The 16,475-nt window shown below is 37.3% G+C and overlaps 1 protein-coding gene across 2 annotated transcripts in view; it reads left to right on the top strand.

Moving 5' to 3' along the window:
• The window catches only part of usp6nl (USP6 N-terminal like), a 70,520-nt gene that overhangs the window by 39,558 nt on the left and 14,487 nt on the right, over positions 1-16,475 (top strand). For both annotated transcript variants that reach the window (XM_053508379.1, XM_053508378.1), the window contains 4 exons: positions 4,036-4,118; positions 7,631-7,670; positions 11,397-11,477; positions 14,761-14,868. In XM_053508379.1, coding sequence (XP_053364354.1) covers positions 4,036-4,118; positions 7,631-7,670; positions 11,397-11,477; positions 14,761-14,868 — 312 coding nt within the window. The remainder of the gene's footprint in view (positions 1-4,035; positions 4,119-7,630; positions 7,671-11,396; positions 11,478-14,760; positions 14,869-16,475) is intronic.

The raw sequence follows: 16,475 nt of genomic DNA, 5'->3' as shown, positions 1-16,475 counted from the left end.
CTAAGTCCCGGTTTGACTTAAACGTCCTTCATACTCTTATTATTAATAATAAGGCTTGGTTGAGTACATGATTTATAATGATCATTAGAGAGGTTAAAGATCCGTTTTCTCTCTCTGTATCAGCCTGCTCTTTGTGTCTGTGTGCATGCGCGTCAGGTTAGTTTAGCTTTAAGGTAAAGTGCAGCTTCATTTGTTTTATTTTAACTTTATATTTTGTGTTCATAATTTTTATGTTTTTATTTTTTGGGGCTGTCGAATGAATAATTTAAGTTTCCAGTATTTCTTATGGGAAAGTGACACTCTGTGGTTATACCAAAACTGAATGCTGCTCCTTGTTCAAGTCGCTCAATGAGGAATGTTCTTTAGTTCAAGGTCAGAATCGCATGTAACTGAGACACTGAGGAAGTTCTACTTACTGATATGCGTAGTTTCCGTATTAAATTCACACTGCTTGTGCTTAACTTGTTTTTGGACATGACCCACCGTGGTTATCTAGAGCAAACACACAAATACTTATACCATTGTATCATCAGGTTGCCTGATGCTAAACTGCCAGCTTAGCATTTTTATTTTCTTTTTTTTTCCCGGTAATAACTTTAGCTTGGTAGCTCCTGTGCAAGAAAAAAAAAACTTTAAATGTCACTGGGGAAACAAATGTTGTGTGAGTGTTATTTCCTACTGAACTCTTTCTTTATTACACTGTCAGTGTCCAACTTCATGATGATGGACTATGAACTGTTTTTAATGAGCAGTTTGCCGGCTTCTGCTTTCCTAAATCGTTGTAGGATGAGCTGAGTGTATTATATGTTCATCTCTCTCATAAGTATGCTGCATGTTTGCAGGTGTGTGTGTGTGTTTATTAGTGTCTCGGCTTGTCCCCAAAATTGAGGACATTTTGGACCGTAATTGAGTGTAGGCGTGGGTGTCCATTAGGTGACTGACATTTTCCCTAATTAGTTTCTAATGTCTTTTCTTTCTCTCTCTCTCTCTCTCTCACACAGAAACACACACACACACACCTGCACTTAGTACATGTCTTTATAGGAGAGGAGAGTAAGCGCAGTGTAATGATTTGTAATGCTTTTGGCTGCATTGATAAGTAAGGACTTGATAGCAAATGAATAAGTAGTAGAGATAGGGAGAAATCAATTTAGTTACAAATCACAATCCTTTTTTTTGTTGTTGTGATAATTTATTCATTGACATACTGACTACAAAATCGATTTGTTAAATACAGTGGAACCTCGGATTGCGAGTAACGCGGTTTGCGAGTGTTCCGCAAGACGAGCAACGTTTTTAATACATTTTGACTTGCAAAACGAGCATTGTCTTGGTTTACGAGCACCAAGTATTATGGATCACAACTAAGCCAATGTTTTTTCTCTCTCTTGTGCTGCGGAATTGTGGGTAATCATCTCCTCTGCTGAGTCTTTTGCTGGTATAATCAACATCCGGGCACGTGTGTACAGTTTACTAAAACACTGTGACCACGTGTGTATGTAAAAGATTTTATTTTGCGTCTGTATACCTGTGTGTACAGCGCGCGTCAAGCAAAAGCAATTTTAAAAATCATTAGAGACGTTAAAGATTCATTTTCTCTCTCTGCTCAAGGCTTAGCCTGCTCTTTATGTCTGTGTGCACGTCATTGAACATTGTGCCACACACATACACACAGACCCCTCCCACTTTCACCTTCACAGACACACACACACACACACACTCTTTCTCTCTGCTCTAAAAAGAATCATGACAGAGCAGTGTTTTTGTGTAAAGGTAAAGTGCAGGTTAATTTGTTTTATTTTTACTTTACAGTGATCCTGTTAGTGTGTCGCTCAATCGAGTGTCTTTAGAGAGATTTCTTGTTTATTTTTCCGATAAAACAGTGTTTCCATTGTGTGTGTGTGTGTGAAAAGAGTGGAGGAAGGGTAACTGAGTAAGATGAAAAGGGGGAGAGGGCGAGGGGCTCCTTACTTCAGCTTCACACACACACACACAAATGGAAACACTTATCTGTTTGGATTTATTTAAAAAAAAAAATTAAAGTGCAGGTTAATTATTTATTATAAATATAATTATTTTTTTGTATTTATTTTTTGGGGCTGTGGAATGAATAATTTAAGTTTCCATTATTTCTTATGGGAAAATTTGATTTGGTTTATGAGTGTTCTGAAATACAAGCCCACTTTGGAATGAACTATGCTCCATTGTGCATTTTAATTGGTGTATTACAGTTTCTCTATAATCCTGAAGATGGCGTGCTTTAAAGTTTTTACACAATTACAGGCAGGACAGCATCCTGGGTGGTTAGAGCAAGTTATCAGAAATTATATGACCAAACCAAAAAAAAAAAAATTTTATAGGGATTTTTATAAAACTGTGTTGTTAATTTTGTATGTATGTTGACATACAAAATCACAATACAAATCAAATGGGCACTTACAGTAGTTATGGTGATAGTATTGTATGGTGTATCAGGTGTTCCCTGGTGATTTCCATCCCTACCAGTCAGTACAGATAAGAAAAAATTAACGACAGAAGCAATATCCGTTTTTAAATTATTTGGGATTCTGGTTCCGTAGCCTGTGTTTTGAGTTCCAACATTATGCACTGCATGCACCGTGTGCATCATCCGTTTTCTGTTCCACATGCATGCACCGAGCCACCAGTGCACAGGATTTTCCCACATGCCTCACTGAGAACCGGCTTTGAATTTATAGCACCCTGAGGATATTCATTTGTGTATTTCATTTCCATTTTTGCAGAAACGCCTGTTCAGTATTGGACTTATTTAATACTGAACTGACAGCTCAGCAGATTGTACACACTGATGTGATGCTCAGATTATAAATGTAAGGGAGGAAGGAAAATAATGATAAAAATAAGAAGCATTATTGTGTTAAGAAATATATTTTAAATATGGCGTCTTTTTGATGTAAAAATATTCTGCGAAAATGCTGCGAAGTTATTTAAAAATCAATCAAAACTCACATTTAGGTATTTGCCCGGGTAATTAGTTTTTTTTTTTTCTTCTTTCTGTATTATATGTTGTATTTCTGCGTCTGATGTGCACGACTTGGGTCGATTAGTTGGACACATTTGAGACTGGTCAGGTTGGTTAAAACATTAGATATACGTAAAAAGGTATAAACTTTAGACATGGCTAATTGTGATCTTTTGCCTGCATACACGTGTGTGTGTGTGTGTGTGTAGAACACAGCTGCAGTCTTCTTACTCCAGCCCAGATCATTCCTTTAACCATACCTAATGTGTGTATGTGTGGTTTACAGTATTTCTAAGAAACCTTCTGTACTTGTGTGTGTCTGTGTGTAATGCCAGGAAAAGTCTGTGGAAAACCTTCAGCTGTTGCATCAACTTTGCACAAATTTGTCTTAGACACTGAGGAGAATGGTTCCTGTGTAACAGGAAGTGGATGATCCCAACTTTTTATAAAAAAAAAAAAAAATATATATATATATATATATATATATATATATATATATTTATTATATCATTGTATTATTATTATTATTATAATTATATTTTATAGAGTCACATTGGAAATTTGTGGTGTTTGGGGTTTCTGATTTTATGTCAAACACACTAAACATTTATTTGACCTGAAACCATATCGTAGGTTAATAAATTTTAAAATAAATAAACCTATCCAAGTTATAAGCTTTGATGTTGGCTACTGTAGGTATAAGTCAGCTATGGCATTAAAGTTAAATACTCATATATATTTTTTTATGTTTTCCGGTAATGAATTTGCATGCCCGGCCCAAAGTTGTGCCAAGGCCACTCGGGTACACAATGCCAAATTAGACCCAGCATGATGCCTTCACACTGCGCGGTTCCATGCGCCACACATCTGATATTGATATGCATGAATATTTATAAGTGCTTCTCACCTTGGCTGCTTGCCCTCAATCTAGCAGGCCAGTTTGTTTTTAAAGCCGGTGACACACACACACACACACACATACAGAATGATCGTACAGATCTGTATAGCTGACTTTGTTTCTCCTTCTCCTTTAGGGTCTGGAAGGTGGTGCTGTTGAGTCGTGGGAGGAGGCGAACTATGACCTCTACAAAGTGGTGGACCGCTTCGGCTTCCTCCAGTAAGAAACTTACCCTGAAGATTAACATGACGGTTTTATGTCTGTGTACACTTCTGTATAACACCACTTATCCTAAAACATCTGTACCCTACCATACGTGTACTCTTATACTCTCCAAACTTCCATCCTTTTTCTGTGCTACTCTGCAAACACATTCACACACCTCAATACTTTTTTCTACACCTCTATAAACTTCTATACTCTTATTTACACACCTCTATACCCCATTTACACACCTCTATACCCAATTTACACACCTCTATACCCCATTTACACACCTCTATACCCCATTTACACACTTCTATACCCCAAGGCCCAAGGCCACTTGGATACACAATGCCAAATTAAACCCAGCATGATGCCTTTACACTGCGCTTTTCCATGCGCCACACATCTCAGAGCACTACTGTAATGCTCTATGCACCTTTATACTCCCCTATAAACGCCCTTTGTCCACTGCTATACTCCTCTGTGCACCTCTATACTCTATATTTTTCTACAAACCTCCATATTCTTCGGTACACTCTACACAGTACTTCTCTACACACTCCCTAGAATCCTCTGAGCAGCTCTATACATCTCTGTTCACTCTTAACCCTTTTATGTACCTTTATACTCTTCTACACACCTCCATATTTCTCTGTTTATCTCTTTACTCCTCTACATACTGTACCACTATACTCCTGTACATAATTCCATATTCACCTACGCATTTCTTTACTCCTTTGTACACCCTACTACTCCTCTGTGCGCCTCTATACTCATACACACACCTTTATATTCCAATACATACCTCTATACTTCTCTTCACACCTTTATGCATCTCCATACTCCTAAGTGCACCTCAGTACTCCTCTATACTCTTCTATACACCTCTATACTCCATCATAAACCTCCTTATGCTTTCATACACCTCTATATTCTATACTTCCCTACACACTCCTTATAATCCTCTGACCAGCTCTATACGTCTCTATACGTCTACTGTATCTTAACCCCTCTATATACCTTTCCATACACCTCTATACGACTTACAACACCATACTCATCAGTGCATCTCTATACTATTCTATTAAACTCTATATTTTAAGACTCATGTCCATACCTCCCCCCATATTCCCCCCATACCCCCCCCATGATGCAACTCTATAATCATTGGTGCACACCTGTCCATATTCGTCTATAGTTTTCGAGACACTATATTTACAATATAGTATACTCTTCTACACACGGGAGAGAGTATCGGTGTCTTGAAAAGTCTGTATGCTCCGGTACGTACACACTGACATACACCCTTATAGCCGTTTCTCCTCTTTGTACCCTGTTTGCTTCTTCTTCTTCTTCTTCTGGCAGGGAGGTTTGTGGCTTTCTAAAACCTCAGAGTACTATGAGATATTTATAGGGTGCCACATGTGGCTGGCAGAGCAGGAAACCACAATCATAGGGTTACAAAGAGAAAGGGAGTGTGTTCTGGCAGTGGGGAAGACAAAAGGATGTTAAAATGTTAGAGAGCGTACGCCTGTGAAACGGTAAATTACAGGTGGAACAGGGTCGGGTTTTGGAGAGGGTAATGTTAAATAGCCCCGCTATAAGGGAGGTGGGTGGGATGGATGGAGAAGGGAAGTGAGCGGTTTATCTTATAGGTAAACAAAGGAACAGCAAGTGACTCCACAGCATCCAAGACTCGGTACACTGCCTACAAGATAAGAGATGAAATAATGTGGAACGTCTGGGGAGTTAAATTCCCTCATTAAAAACCAAACCATAGAGACACAGAATCCTTATACTGTAATGTAGTTTGCATAATGAAACACGGTGTCATAAAGAAGAAGCAGATCCACATTGGACTGATGATGGGTAATGGGGTCTATAGAGTGCATGTAGTGGATAGGCAATAAAATGGTTGCCAAAACCTACATTGAAAACCAATCCAGGAAAAAACATTGTCATCTTAAACAACACTTAGTAATTGCTGATTAGTCATTCTAAATTCCATCTGAACCATCTATGTTGTTTTGTTCATGGAGACAAAACTGAACTAGCTTCTATCACAAGGCTGAATCCCGAATCCCTTTCTAACACCTGTGGAACAAAGAATCGTATACCGTACTTGCCGCTTTAGCACCTATAACCTCAGAGGTGGTTTATTCTCCTCACCTCTGTCTATATAATACCCGTCGTTCACTCCACCAGCAACTCCAGTCGCGGTTAGTCAGTTCTCCAGTCACATACGGACATGTGTTGGCAAAGTAAACAGTTAGAAAAACAAACCAATCATAAATCTGTTTGATGATAGTGTTTGTATAAAAGCAATATCACACGATAAGGAGTGCTGTTGTACTGAATATCAGCACCGCTGTGTAGTGCGTACGACAGCATCACACCCATGCTGATACATTCAGTACAACAGCACTCCCTCACATGTAATCTTGCTTAATTGATCGCAGTGTCGCAAGCCACTATTCACTATCCATGAATTCCATTGTGATTGTTCTTTATAGCCATGATTTTGATTTGCTGAGGAGATGTAGCTCCCCCACAAATATTTCATGTGACCTTATCTCACTTCTTGTAACTAGTATAGCAGATATGGGTGTGTTATGTCATTGAGAACCACATTCTTTATTCACTATACAAGCCACTTAAACCCAACTAGAAATAGTAAGGGCAATGTCTTATATGACGCACTTACATTCCGTATATTATATCAAATAGAATCTGAAAGTGGTGTGTAGGACACATGAGCATTTACAGTCTCTCAGAATTCTGCAGTATCCAGATACACCATTTTTCTGTGCTACTGTTATTTTCAAAAGAAAATAACAACAATGGTTTACAAGGCCTCCTGTATAAGATGCAATCTCGAGGTGTACCATGATATTAATTCTATTTCACATGTAACATCAGTCTAACAAACTTCACTTGGATCTGATAAGGAGTGAGGATTTAATAGGGGAAGACCAGGTCATGTTAAAGCCATGTCTTAGGTCAGTATTAGACAGCACCATAGCTGTAGCGTCCACTCTCGCCCCTGCTATAACTCGAGACCAAATGACCCCAAATGCCTGAAATGGAATGTTATCATTTCCTGTTTGTGCAAATGCCAGTGATTCCCCTCTTTGAACCCGGTTAAACCAAATGGCGTCATGGATGACCCGTTGTCATAGCGATGCTAATTTATCTAGCGAGTCCACTTCCTGTGGAACAGATTGTTTCCCTTTTTTGGTCCACAAGTGCCTACATGTGACCTCAGCAACATGACAGTTAGATGATTTGTTGGTTTGTACTAGCTCCCCTTTAATACTATCACTTCATAAAGTTACTCGCATAAAAGTATGTTTCCAGCTTTTACTGGAACATGTTGTGAATGTAGAGATGCTTTTTGTTTTTGAGGAAAACATAATGACAATAAGAGAAATCATTGTCCTGTTTAGAGAGTGATGAAATAATGCTGCAATTTTTGGTGGAATTATTGTCTGAAATATGCATGTCTGTCTGTCTTTTCCTTTTAGTGAGTCTGAACTTCCAGCATTTAATGCTATGGAGGAAAAGGTGAGCACCTTCTACGCTAAAAAAGATCAGAGATTATGATCATAATACTCAACAACAACAACAAAAATAATAATAATTGCAATGCTTATAAATCACAGTAATACAAAATCGTAATAGTAATAACAATAATAATAAATAATATTGATAATAATGATTATAATAATAATTGTTATAATAATATAATATACAGTGGTGTGAAAAAGTGTTTGCCCCCTTACTGATTTCTTATATTTTGTTATATTTTGCATGTTTGTCACACTTTAATGTTTCAGATCATTAAACAAATGTAAATATTAGTCAAAGATAACACAAGTAAATACATCATGCAGTTTTTAAATGAAGGTTTTTAAGGAAAAACTAAATCCCAAACTACATAGCCCTGTGTGAAAAAGTGTTAGCCCCCTAAACCTAATAACTGGTTTGGGCCACCCTTAGCAGCAAGTGTGACAAACCTGCAAAAAAAAAAAAAGAAATATGTAAGGGGGCAAACACTTTTTCACACCACTGTAATGTAATTAAATAAAATAATTATTACTGTTAATAATATAATAATTACGTTTTTTATTCATATATATTTTTTTATGTAGTGAAACATTTCATGTTTTATAAGTTGACCCCTTACCAACACCTGACTTTCAGATCGAAAGGAAGGAATTATAACCAGTGCGGTCTATAATTTTTGTTGTGTCATTTGGCCTCTGTACACCACCACAGTGAATTTGAAATGAAACATTCAACATGTGAGTAAAGTCAGTGTGGCATTAACCATTTAGGAATTGCAGCCGTTTTCGTACACATTTCACAATCCTTTGTAGTCAATGACTGTCTGAAGTCTCGAACCCATGAACCTGAACAAAAGCTGAGTTTCCTGCCTCAAGATGCTTTACCAGGCCTTTACTGCAGCTGCCTCAAGCTGCTGCTTGTTTGTGGGTCTTTCTGCCTTTAGTCTTGTCTTCAGTAAGTAAAGTGCATGCCACTCATATTGGGTTGAGATCAGGCGACTGGCCTCCTTCACTTTTATAGATACCCTTTTGGACCTCACTTTGAGTTTGAGTGAAACGGTACCAAATGCAAATATAACACTCAACCAGGTCTTTTATCTGCTTGATTAGTCATGGAGGAATGAGGCAACAGGCATTTTTGTCCCATTATTTATGACCCCCCCTAAATGAAGGTGTTTGTATGTCACATTTCTATCAAAGGTCTTGAATTAAAGGTGAAAGTCTTGACTTTGCATACATCGTCGCTGTTTCGTTTGAAATTCAATGTGGTGGTGTACAGAGAGTTTTGATATCATGGAAAAATATTATGTAATATGTAAAATATGCAATCAAAATAGATCCAGTTAAACAGGTTTACCTGTAAGGTGAAGTTCCTTAAGATGAGATTATGTGATAAAGTCTAAAAGTTGAAAGATATTTAACTTGCGTAACTCAAACCCGAAGATCCCTCTGTAATAGTACCCTGACTTGATCTGGTAGAGAGACATGGCTGTGTGTAGCGCTGCACAATTAGTCGAATAAAAGTCTTGATAAAACCATAGATGCAATCTTATTCTGAATGATTGTGATTCACCTGCATGTATTTTCCTGCTTTTAGATTAAGTTGCATTCATGAGTTCACTTATAGCAATCTGGAATTGTTGTCAAGAAAATATCAGTTAAACTCATTAGTGACACAAAACACTATTAATTCACCAATCAAGCCAGAGATCAGTAAATGCTTCAGCCATACACCTGGATCACTTTTCTCTTCCTCATTTAAACATAGTGTTCTGTTGTCACTCTGGTAATGTGTAATGAGGAAGCGGACCTAAACAGACTAGTCTGTTTACTTGCGCACCTAAAGTTGTATGTCTCTATTATCATACCAAAGACCTAAGGGTAAAACCGTTTCGTGCTTTAGTTTTATTTTTGCGCCGTCAAACTCAGTTTTCTATCACATAACTCAATATATTAGTTAATTAAACCTTATCGGTTGAATCTAGCTGTTACACAGAGTCTCTAAGAACAAAGTGAAAGTTATATCATATATTATACTATAATTATTATACTAGATAATGTTAACTGGGCAATAAAACCTTTTAATTTTACACTGTAAAATATGTATTTAATTACAAACTACTGTTTACCATATGCTGATGAAAAGTTAATAATGATATAGTTGCAAGCAACGATAAGTGGGCCCAAGCACCCGCTCATCGTGGACACATCAGGCACGTGCATTTAAAGAGGACATACCCATACCATTATGACATAATTTTGAAAAAGTATGGAAATTTATGTTTAGACCTCCAAAAAGTCAATGTAATGTCACTCAATGTGATGTCACAAAGTTATTAACCACGCAGTGCGAAAGTTGTTCAGTTCAATTTCTGAATGTGTACCGGATTTAGTGTGTAGGAGTTATTTAGCAAAATCTTGTGTGAGGGCCCCCATGTCGCGCCCAGGTCCCAGACTCTCAGGCATCCTAATGGCAGCAGATTTCAAACTGTCTGCCAAGTTTTAGTAGTTTTTGAGCATGCTAAGACCCACAAAATGCCCCAAATGTTGGGGGGGGAAAAATTCTTAGGAAAACAATAGGGCCCTTAACAAACTATGATGGCATAGGGCTGATGTCATAGTGCTTGAGCCGTAATAAAATAATGAATGCAGTGATTAACTACGTTAGTTGGCTAAGGTGCCAAAAAGCACGGGTGATATTTATTAGTTCTATTTATTTAGTATTTTTTAACATTCTATTTACGTTCAATAGCTCTTAAGTTATTCACTTTAAAACAGGAAAAAGCTACTTTTTTATTTTAAAAAAGTGGAAAATCCTGTGTGAATGGCACAGACATTTATTTATTCATTCATTTATTTATAAGTGCAATAAATGTTTTTGTTGAAAAAAAAAAACAGAATTGTTTGAGAAAATCGTGATCTCAAGTACCATGGAGGAAAAAAAAAATCATGATTTCAATTTTGTCAGGAATTGTGCAGCCCTAGCCGCGTGCTGTTTATGTTGAGGAAGGGAGTGAAACAAGACGTTCCGGGTCTGTGCCATCAGCACTAATTGAAGAAAATTATACCTTATCTTTTCAGAAATAGTCAGGTAAATCCCTTAAGAACTACAACACCAAACATACTCTGGTGTAATGAATAACAAGCAATGACCAGAAAATTGTGGTCTCCAGAGATTGCTTAATTGAGCAGTCGATGGTCTCTGATGTTTCAGATTCTGAGTAAGCTGACTGTAAACACTGGCATGCCTGCTGAAATAGTCAGGAGCAGAGAGGAGTAGTGTGTAATTTCTACTGTAAAGTAAAAATCAACATAAAGTGCATTGGTACAGTAAGATGTTGAGCTGAACAGCCTTACTCTGTTTAATGTAAGGCGATAAACATCATTCTTTTGAAAGATATTTCTGCAGTTGGTGTTTTAAAGAAGATAGTAGAGAGGGTTTAATTCAAGCTGACCGTGAATGTCAGAGAATATCATTTATACCATTTCATGCTCATCAGACCGTTTACTGAGCCCTTGTGCGCTGTGGTTGGAGCATCATCATCTTGGTTGAGACCACTCCCACAAGAATTTAAAAGTTTCATTATATTCAATGCATATTTTGTCCAATCTGGTCTTAATGCACAAACTATGTTACAGCGCTTTCTAATATAATTTATATACCTGTTGTGTTGTGTAATGGTGTCGTGTTCGTTGTTTAACTGTATAAGTTTTTTTCACTCAGCACAAGCACCTGGAGCTGGAGAGGACGGAGAAATGGTTGAAGATGCTGAAAAGCTGGGACAAGTACAAGAACAGCGAGAAGGTATGTTTTTTCCCATTTGTGATTGAACATTTAAGAAAGTCTGGATTAATGACATAATTATTCACATACATAAATAAGCAATTTTAGGTTTTTGTAACATAACATAAGAAAGTGTAAGAAAATGATCAGCTGTGCAGTTGACAATGGCTTCCAAGCAATGCCAGTTGTGAAATTGTGTCAACTAGCGGATTGTTATTATAATCCTTTTACAATTTGGTTGTCCACATGGCTCTCATTTTCACTTTTTGATCTGGTGTAGGGCATCTGAGGCTCTTATGCAGTATGATGCAATTTTAGTTCAGTAAAATTTTATGAAACCACATAATCTTCAGCATTATTTTCATTCTAAGGCTAATTAATAAATATTAAAGCGATGTCACATGAGAGTGTTCATATTGCTTAAAAATTGTACTAATTATCAGCCTAACAAGCAACATTGCACTTTGTAGGGTGTACTTTACAATCCCTTGTTCCACACACCAAGTAGTGACCCTGATCAGGGGTTAGAGATTGAGTCTTGTGTTAGAAGCCCATCAGTTTTGTATCTCATGTTAAACATCATCACAACCAGTTGGACAGTTCAGATGCAATTTAGAAGCGATTGCTAGGGAGACAAAGTGGCGTTTAAGATGACATGTTTTGTTAATGAAAGTGCTTCTGTGACCGGTTTTAAATGTAGGTTATGGCAGGCAGCCCCTCCACCCCACTACTGCAGACTGTCCCAATCTAATTTCACCCATGCTTGCGATTGAGAGTTTGGGAATTGACAGTTTGTGTCTGTGTGCACGGTGTCTAATGACGCACATGCACACAGACACATAGAGCAGGCTAAGTCTTGTGCAAAGAGAGATAATGGGTTTTTAACGTCTCTAATAAGACTTGTTTTTGCTTTAGACGTGCGCTGTACACACATGCATACAGACACAAAATAAAATGTGTTTTACACACACACACATGTGGTCACAGTGTTATAGTAAACAGTACATGCGTGCACAGATGTTGATTATACCAGTAAGAGACGCGCACTAAGACCCAGCAGGGGAGACGATTATCCACAATTCCGCAACGCAAGAGAGAGAAAAACCGTTGGCTCAGTTGTGATCACGTGACGCTTGCCATCAAAACAAGAAGCGCATGCGTGATACATGATACCCGGTACTTGTAAACCAAGACTTATTCGTTTTCCAAGTCAAAATTTCTAAAACATCTTTGCTTGTATTGTGAAACACTCGCAAACTGTGTTACTCGCAATCCGAGGTTTCAATGTATATAGTTAAATGTCCCAGTGCTGTTATGCTTTATATCACTACTCATGGAATGCTTCTTATGTATCAGGTTAGTCAGTGAGAACTAACTGTTGCATAACTGCTGACAATATCACTAGATTAGATGCAATACATTGCGAATCATGTGGAACAGCCCATAGAGCTGCACAATTGACTATCTCTAATGCTTTTTTAGTAATCTTTTGTAGGCTAGTTACATTTATTGAACTGATGTCCGTTTTCAATTTAGAACCGAGTCACACTTTAAATTTTTTATTTAATGTTAAATAGTCTGAAATTGACATATTTTTGGAAAATATAAGACAAGTTTTGCAGAAAATAGAAACTGCTCCCATGGCCCATGGTGGGTGCTTCGCTCATTACCTCCACCTACTTGCTATTGGACTGAAGTGTGGAGCAGGCAATTGGCAGGGGGAAAAAGAAAAACAGTTTCTTATGAGACATGAAAGTTATTATGTTGTATATATGTTATGTTATTATTCAGTGAAGTTACACAACAGTAACTTTCAGTATTAAATATAGTTGTTTAAGACAAAAAAGGCAAAAAACTTTAGTGCTTAAAAATCGAATACGAGTTCTCAATGCCCAAAAAAACAAACTGAATAAAATCAGCAAGCTAGCTACAGTATGATTCACAGCTTATTGCCTCGATTTAATATTTAGTTCAAACCAAATCACCCTGTTATATACATATTACATAATATTTCCTTACTTTCTAATTATCGCTACCATTAACATTGTCTTTAAAATAGTAGATGTGATGCATCGTTATACACTGTACACTTGTTTAAACTTTTCCAGGTGAGAATATTTATCCACGCAAGCCTAATCTCCTTTGAGTATGTGTATTGAATTTAGCAGTGACTGCTCTAGCGGAAAAATGAGTGTTCTGCTGAATCTGTAATACTTTTGCTGGATATGTGTGTGTGTCCTGTATAAATGGTACAGCATTGCTTTTTGGAACCTGATGGTATGACAAGACAGTGTGGAAGTGTGTTAGTGTGGGAATGTAGCAGTGTGATATTTCGACACATGTTGAGAAGGAGAGACAGCATCGAGGGAAAGACAATTCTCCATATTGCATCATCTTACCAAACGTCCCCTAAGTCTCTTTCTCTCTCTCTTTCTTTTTCTTTCCATTTTCTTTTAAAAAACAATTGTTCCTAAACAGCTTTATAATATGCAAATCCAGGTCTAGACTCAGAACCAGATTGCAACAGGGGTAAGAAAACTCTCCCTAAGACAACAGGAAGAAATGAATCACCAGACTCAGAAAATGGAGCCCGGCATGTTCGGGGGATTTTGATATGAAGCTAATAAATCAAGTTTAATGGCCCTTGGGTTATCCAAAGGAAAGTCAAATCAAATTAACAGCTTTGATAAGATACAGATCTTGTGTATCAACATGTTATGAGTGTAGAATAACACATTAACTTTAACGACCTCAGAGCAGTGCGGATTCGATTTCTAGTGCAACTATTTAACACCATGCATTTATCATAAAGATATTTCAAGAGGATTCACACTCAGTGCTTAGTTTAGAATCATCCCAGTTCTGTGCTGAACATAATGCAGCTAAAAGAGGATGTTGTTGATTTAAACTGCTTACAGTAATTACAGTGCGCGTCCCGAAGAACCATATGCATCCCGCGTATATCCCGAGTAAAAATATCCCTGATTGTAACGTTTAGTGTTTAATCATATGATGGTTCAGGCGACATGAGCAGTGTTTTCTACATGGCTGAAATTCAACCCAGACATATTTAGTGTGATTGTAGTACAGATGACGACTCAATAAGCACTTGACCTCTTCTCATGCTAACTACTTACAATGCCTATGTAATGGTTCACCTTATAAATAGGCTTATATTAGACAAGAACATGAAGTATAGGAAGTGTACCCATATACAGCTGTTCATCCTGTTGTGAAGACAGATGTGCTAGAGTTCTGAGAAATGGTAACAAAACTGTGTGTATTTGTCTGTGTGTGTACTCAGCTGGTGAGGAGGGTCTATAAAGGGATACCACTACAGCTCCGAGGACAGGTCTGGTGTCTGCTTCTTGACATTCCCAAAATGAAAGAGGAGAAGAAGGACTTCTATGAGGTACACACAAACACACACCTACCTGTATATTAATTGAAGGAAAGTATTTGTGATGCACTTGGTGAATTAGTTAGTTGTTATCTGAAATAAGCGTTAATGTGGAGCTAGTTAAACCATTTTAAGTGATGTTTAAGAGAATATTTTTTTATATAAATCTTAAATATAGAGCACAACAGAAAATTATAATATTTTGATAAAGTAAATTTTCTTTTTGTAATTTCATTTGAAAAGTTAGGATCTCATATATTATAGATTCATTACATTTGATATATATTTCAAGCCTTTTTTGTTTTGATTTTTGGCTCCTGCCCATAGTGCCAGAGCTACGACTGACCGGTTTGCTGATCTTATGGTGTTTGATTGACCTGAACTCTATAGAGTAGGGCTGTGCAACTAATCGAATTTTGATATCGGGTCTCAACGATTACAAAAATGGTGTAATCGAAAAAAAATGATCAATCACTTTTTTGTTTGTTATTTTGACCTGCGTTCTGACGCTCGCATCCGCACTTTCGCTCTTCCAGAAGCCCGAACTCTCTCACTCTATACTGTCAGCGAGTTGCGTATGTGGTATCTGATCGCATTTAAAAATCAGCGTGGGTGAAGATGGCAGAAAAAGAGAAGCCACAGAAGTCTTTGGTCAACAAAAGAGGTAGAAGCAATTCTGTTGTTTGGGAACAGTTTGGATTCGAAGAAGCGGACGTGGATCAAAAACATATTAGGTGCAAGATTTGCTACGCGGTTGTGTCGGCACCGGTCGGTAACATATTTCCAAAGTCAATGAGTAATCGTGTAAAATGATCGTGATTTCAATCAAGACCAAAATAATCGTGATTATGATTTTTTTTCATAATCGAGCAGCCCTACTATAGAGAATCTATGTGAAACTGTCGAAAGGAAAATGAGAATCAACTGACCCAACAATACAGATGAGGTGAAGGCTGCTATCGAAGCAACCTGATCTTCAGTAATCTGACTGGTCACTTCCATGCCATGCTGCTGTATCGGTGCAGTGTTAAAGGAGACCGACCAAGTGTTAAGTGCATAAGTTACCAAACTTTTTTTTAGGAGTTATTTATTGTAAAGCCTTTTTTGATTGATCTTAGGGAATATGCAAATATTTAAGATGCTGAATTTGTTTTGACCTGTAAGCCGTGGTCATTGAAATTAAAACAAAAACGAGTATATGAGAATTTAACTTTTTAAGTAAAATTTAAAAAGATGATTAACGTTTTCCATTCATGTTTCCTAGTTGGAACACAAAGATAATGTTCGCACTTTTAGTCCTAACATGAGTCATGCCACTAGATGCAGGTAGCTACGGGTAACGTTGGAAACCATTAACCAAAGTGAAGCTGTTAATAAAAGACTATACAAAGAAATTCATTATACAACTAATATTGGATGCCACTGGATATTACATTTTTATTTCATATTAATATTATATTACAAATGTCAACATGGCTGCATTTTTTGTTTTAATAGACACTTAATGAGTTTTTAACTGCTTTAACTTTACATATCCATTTGAAGCTGTACAACCACACACACACACTGAATTATGAATTGGGGCATTCATGAACAGCCATCATGACTCATGCAGCCAG

Source organism: Clarias gariepinus, chromosome 12, assembly GCF_024256425.1.
Source record: "Clarias gariepinus isolate MV-2021 ecotype Netherlands chromosome 12, CGAR_prim_01v2, whole genome shotgun sequence".
NCBI lineage: Eukaryota > Metazoa > Chordata > Actinopteri > Siluriformes > Clariidae > Clarias > Clarias gariepinus.
This window is presented reverse-complemented; position numbering and strand designations above follow the sequence as displayed.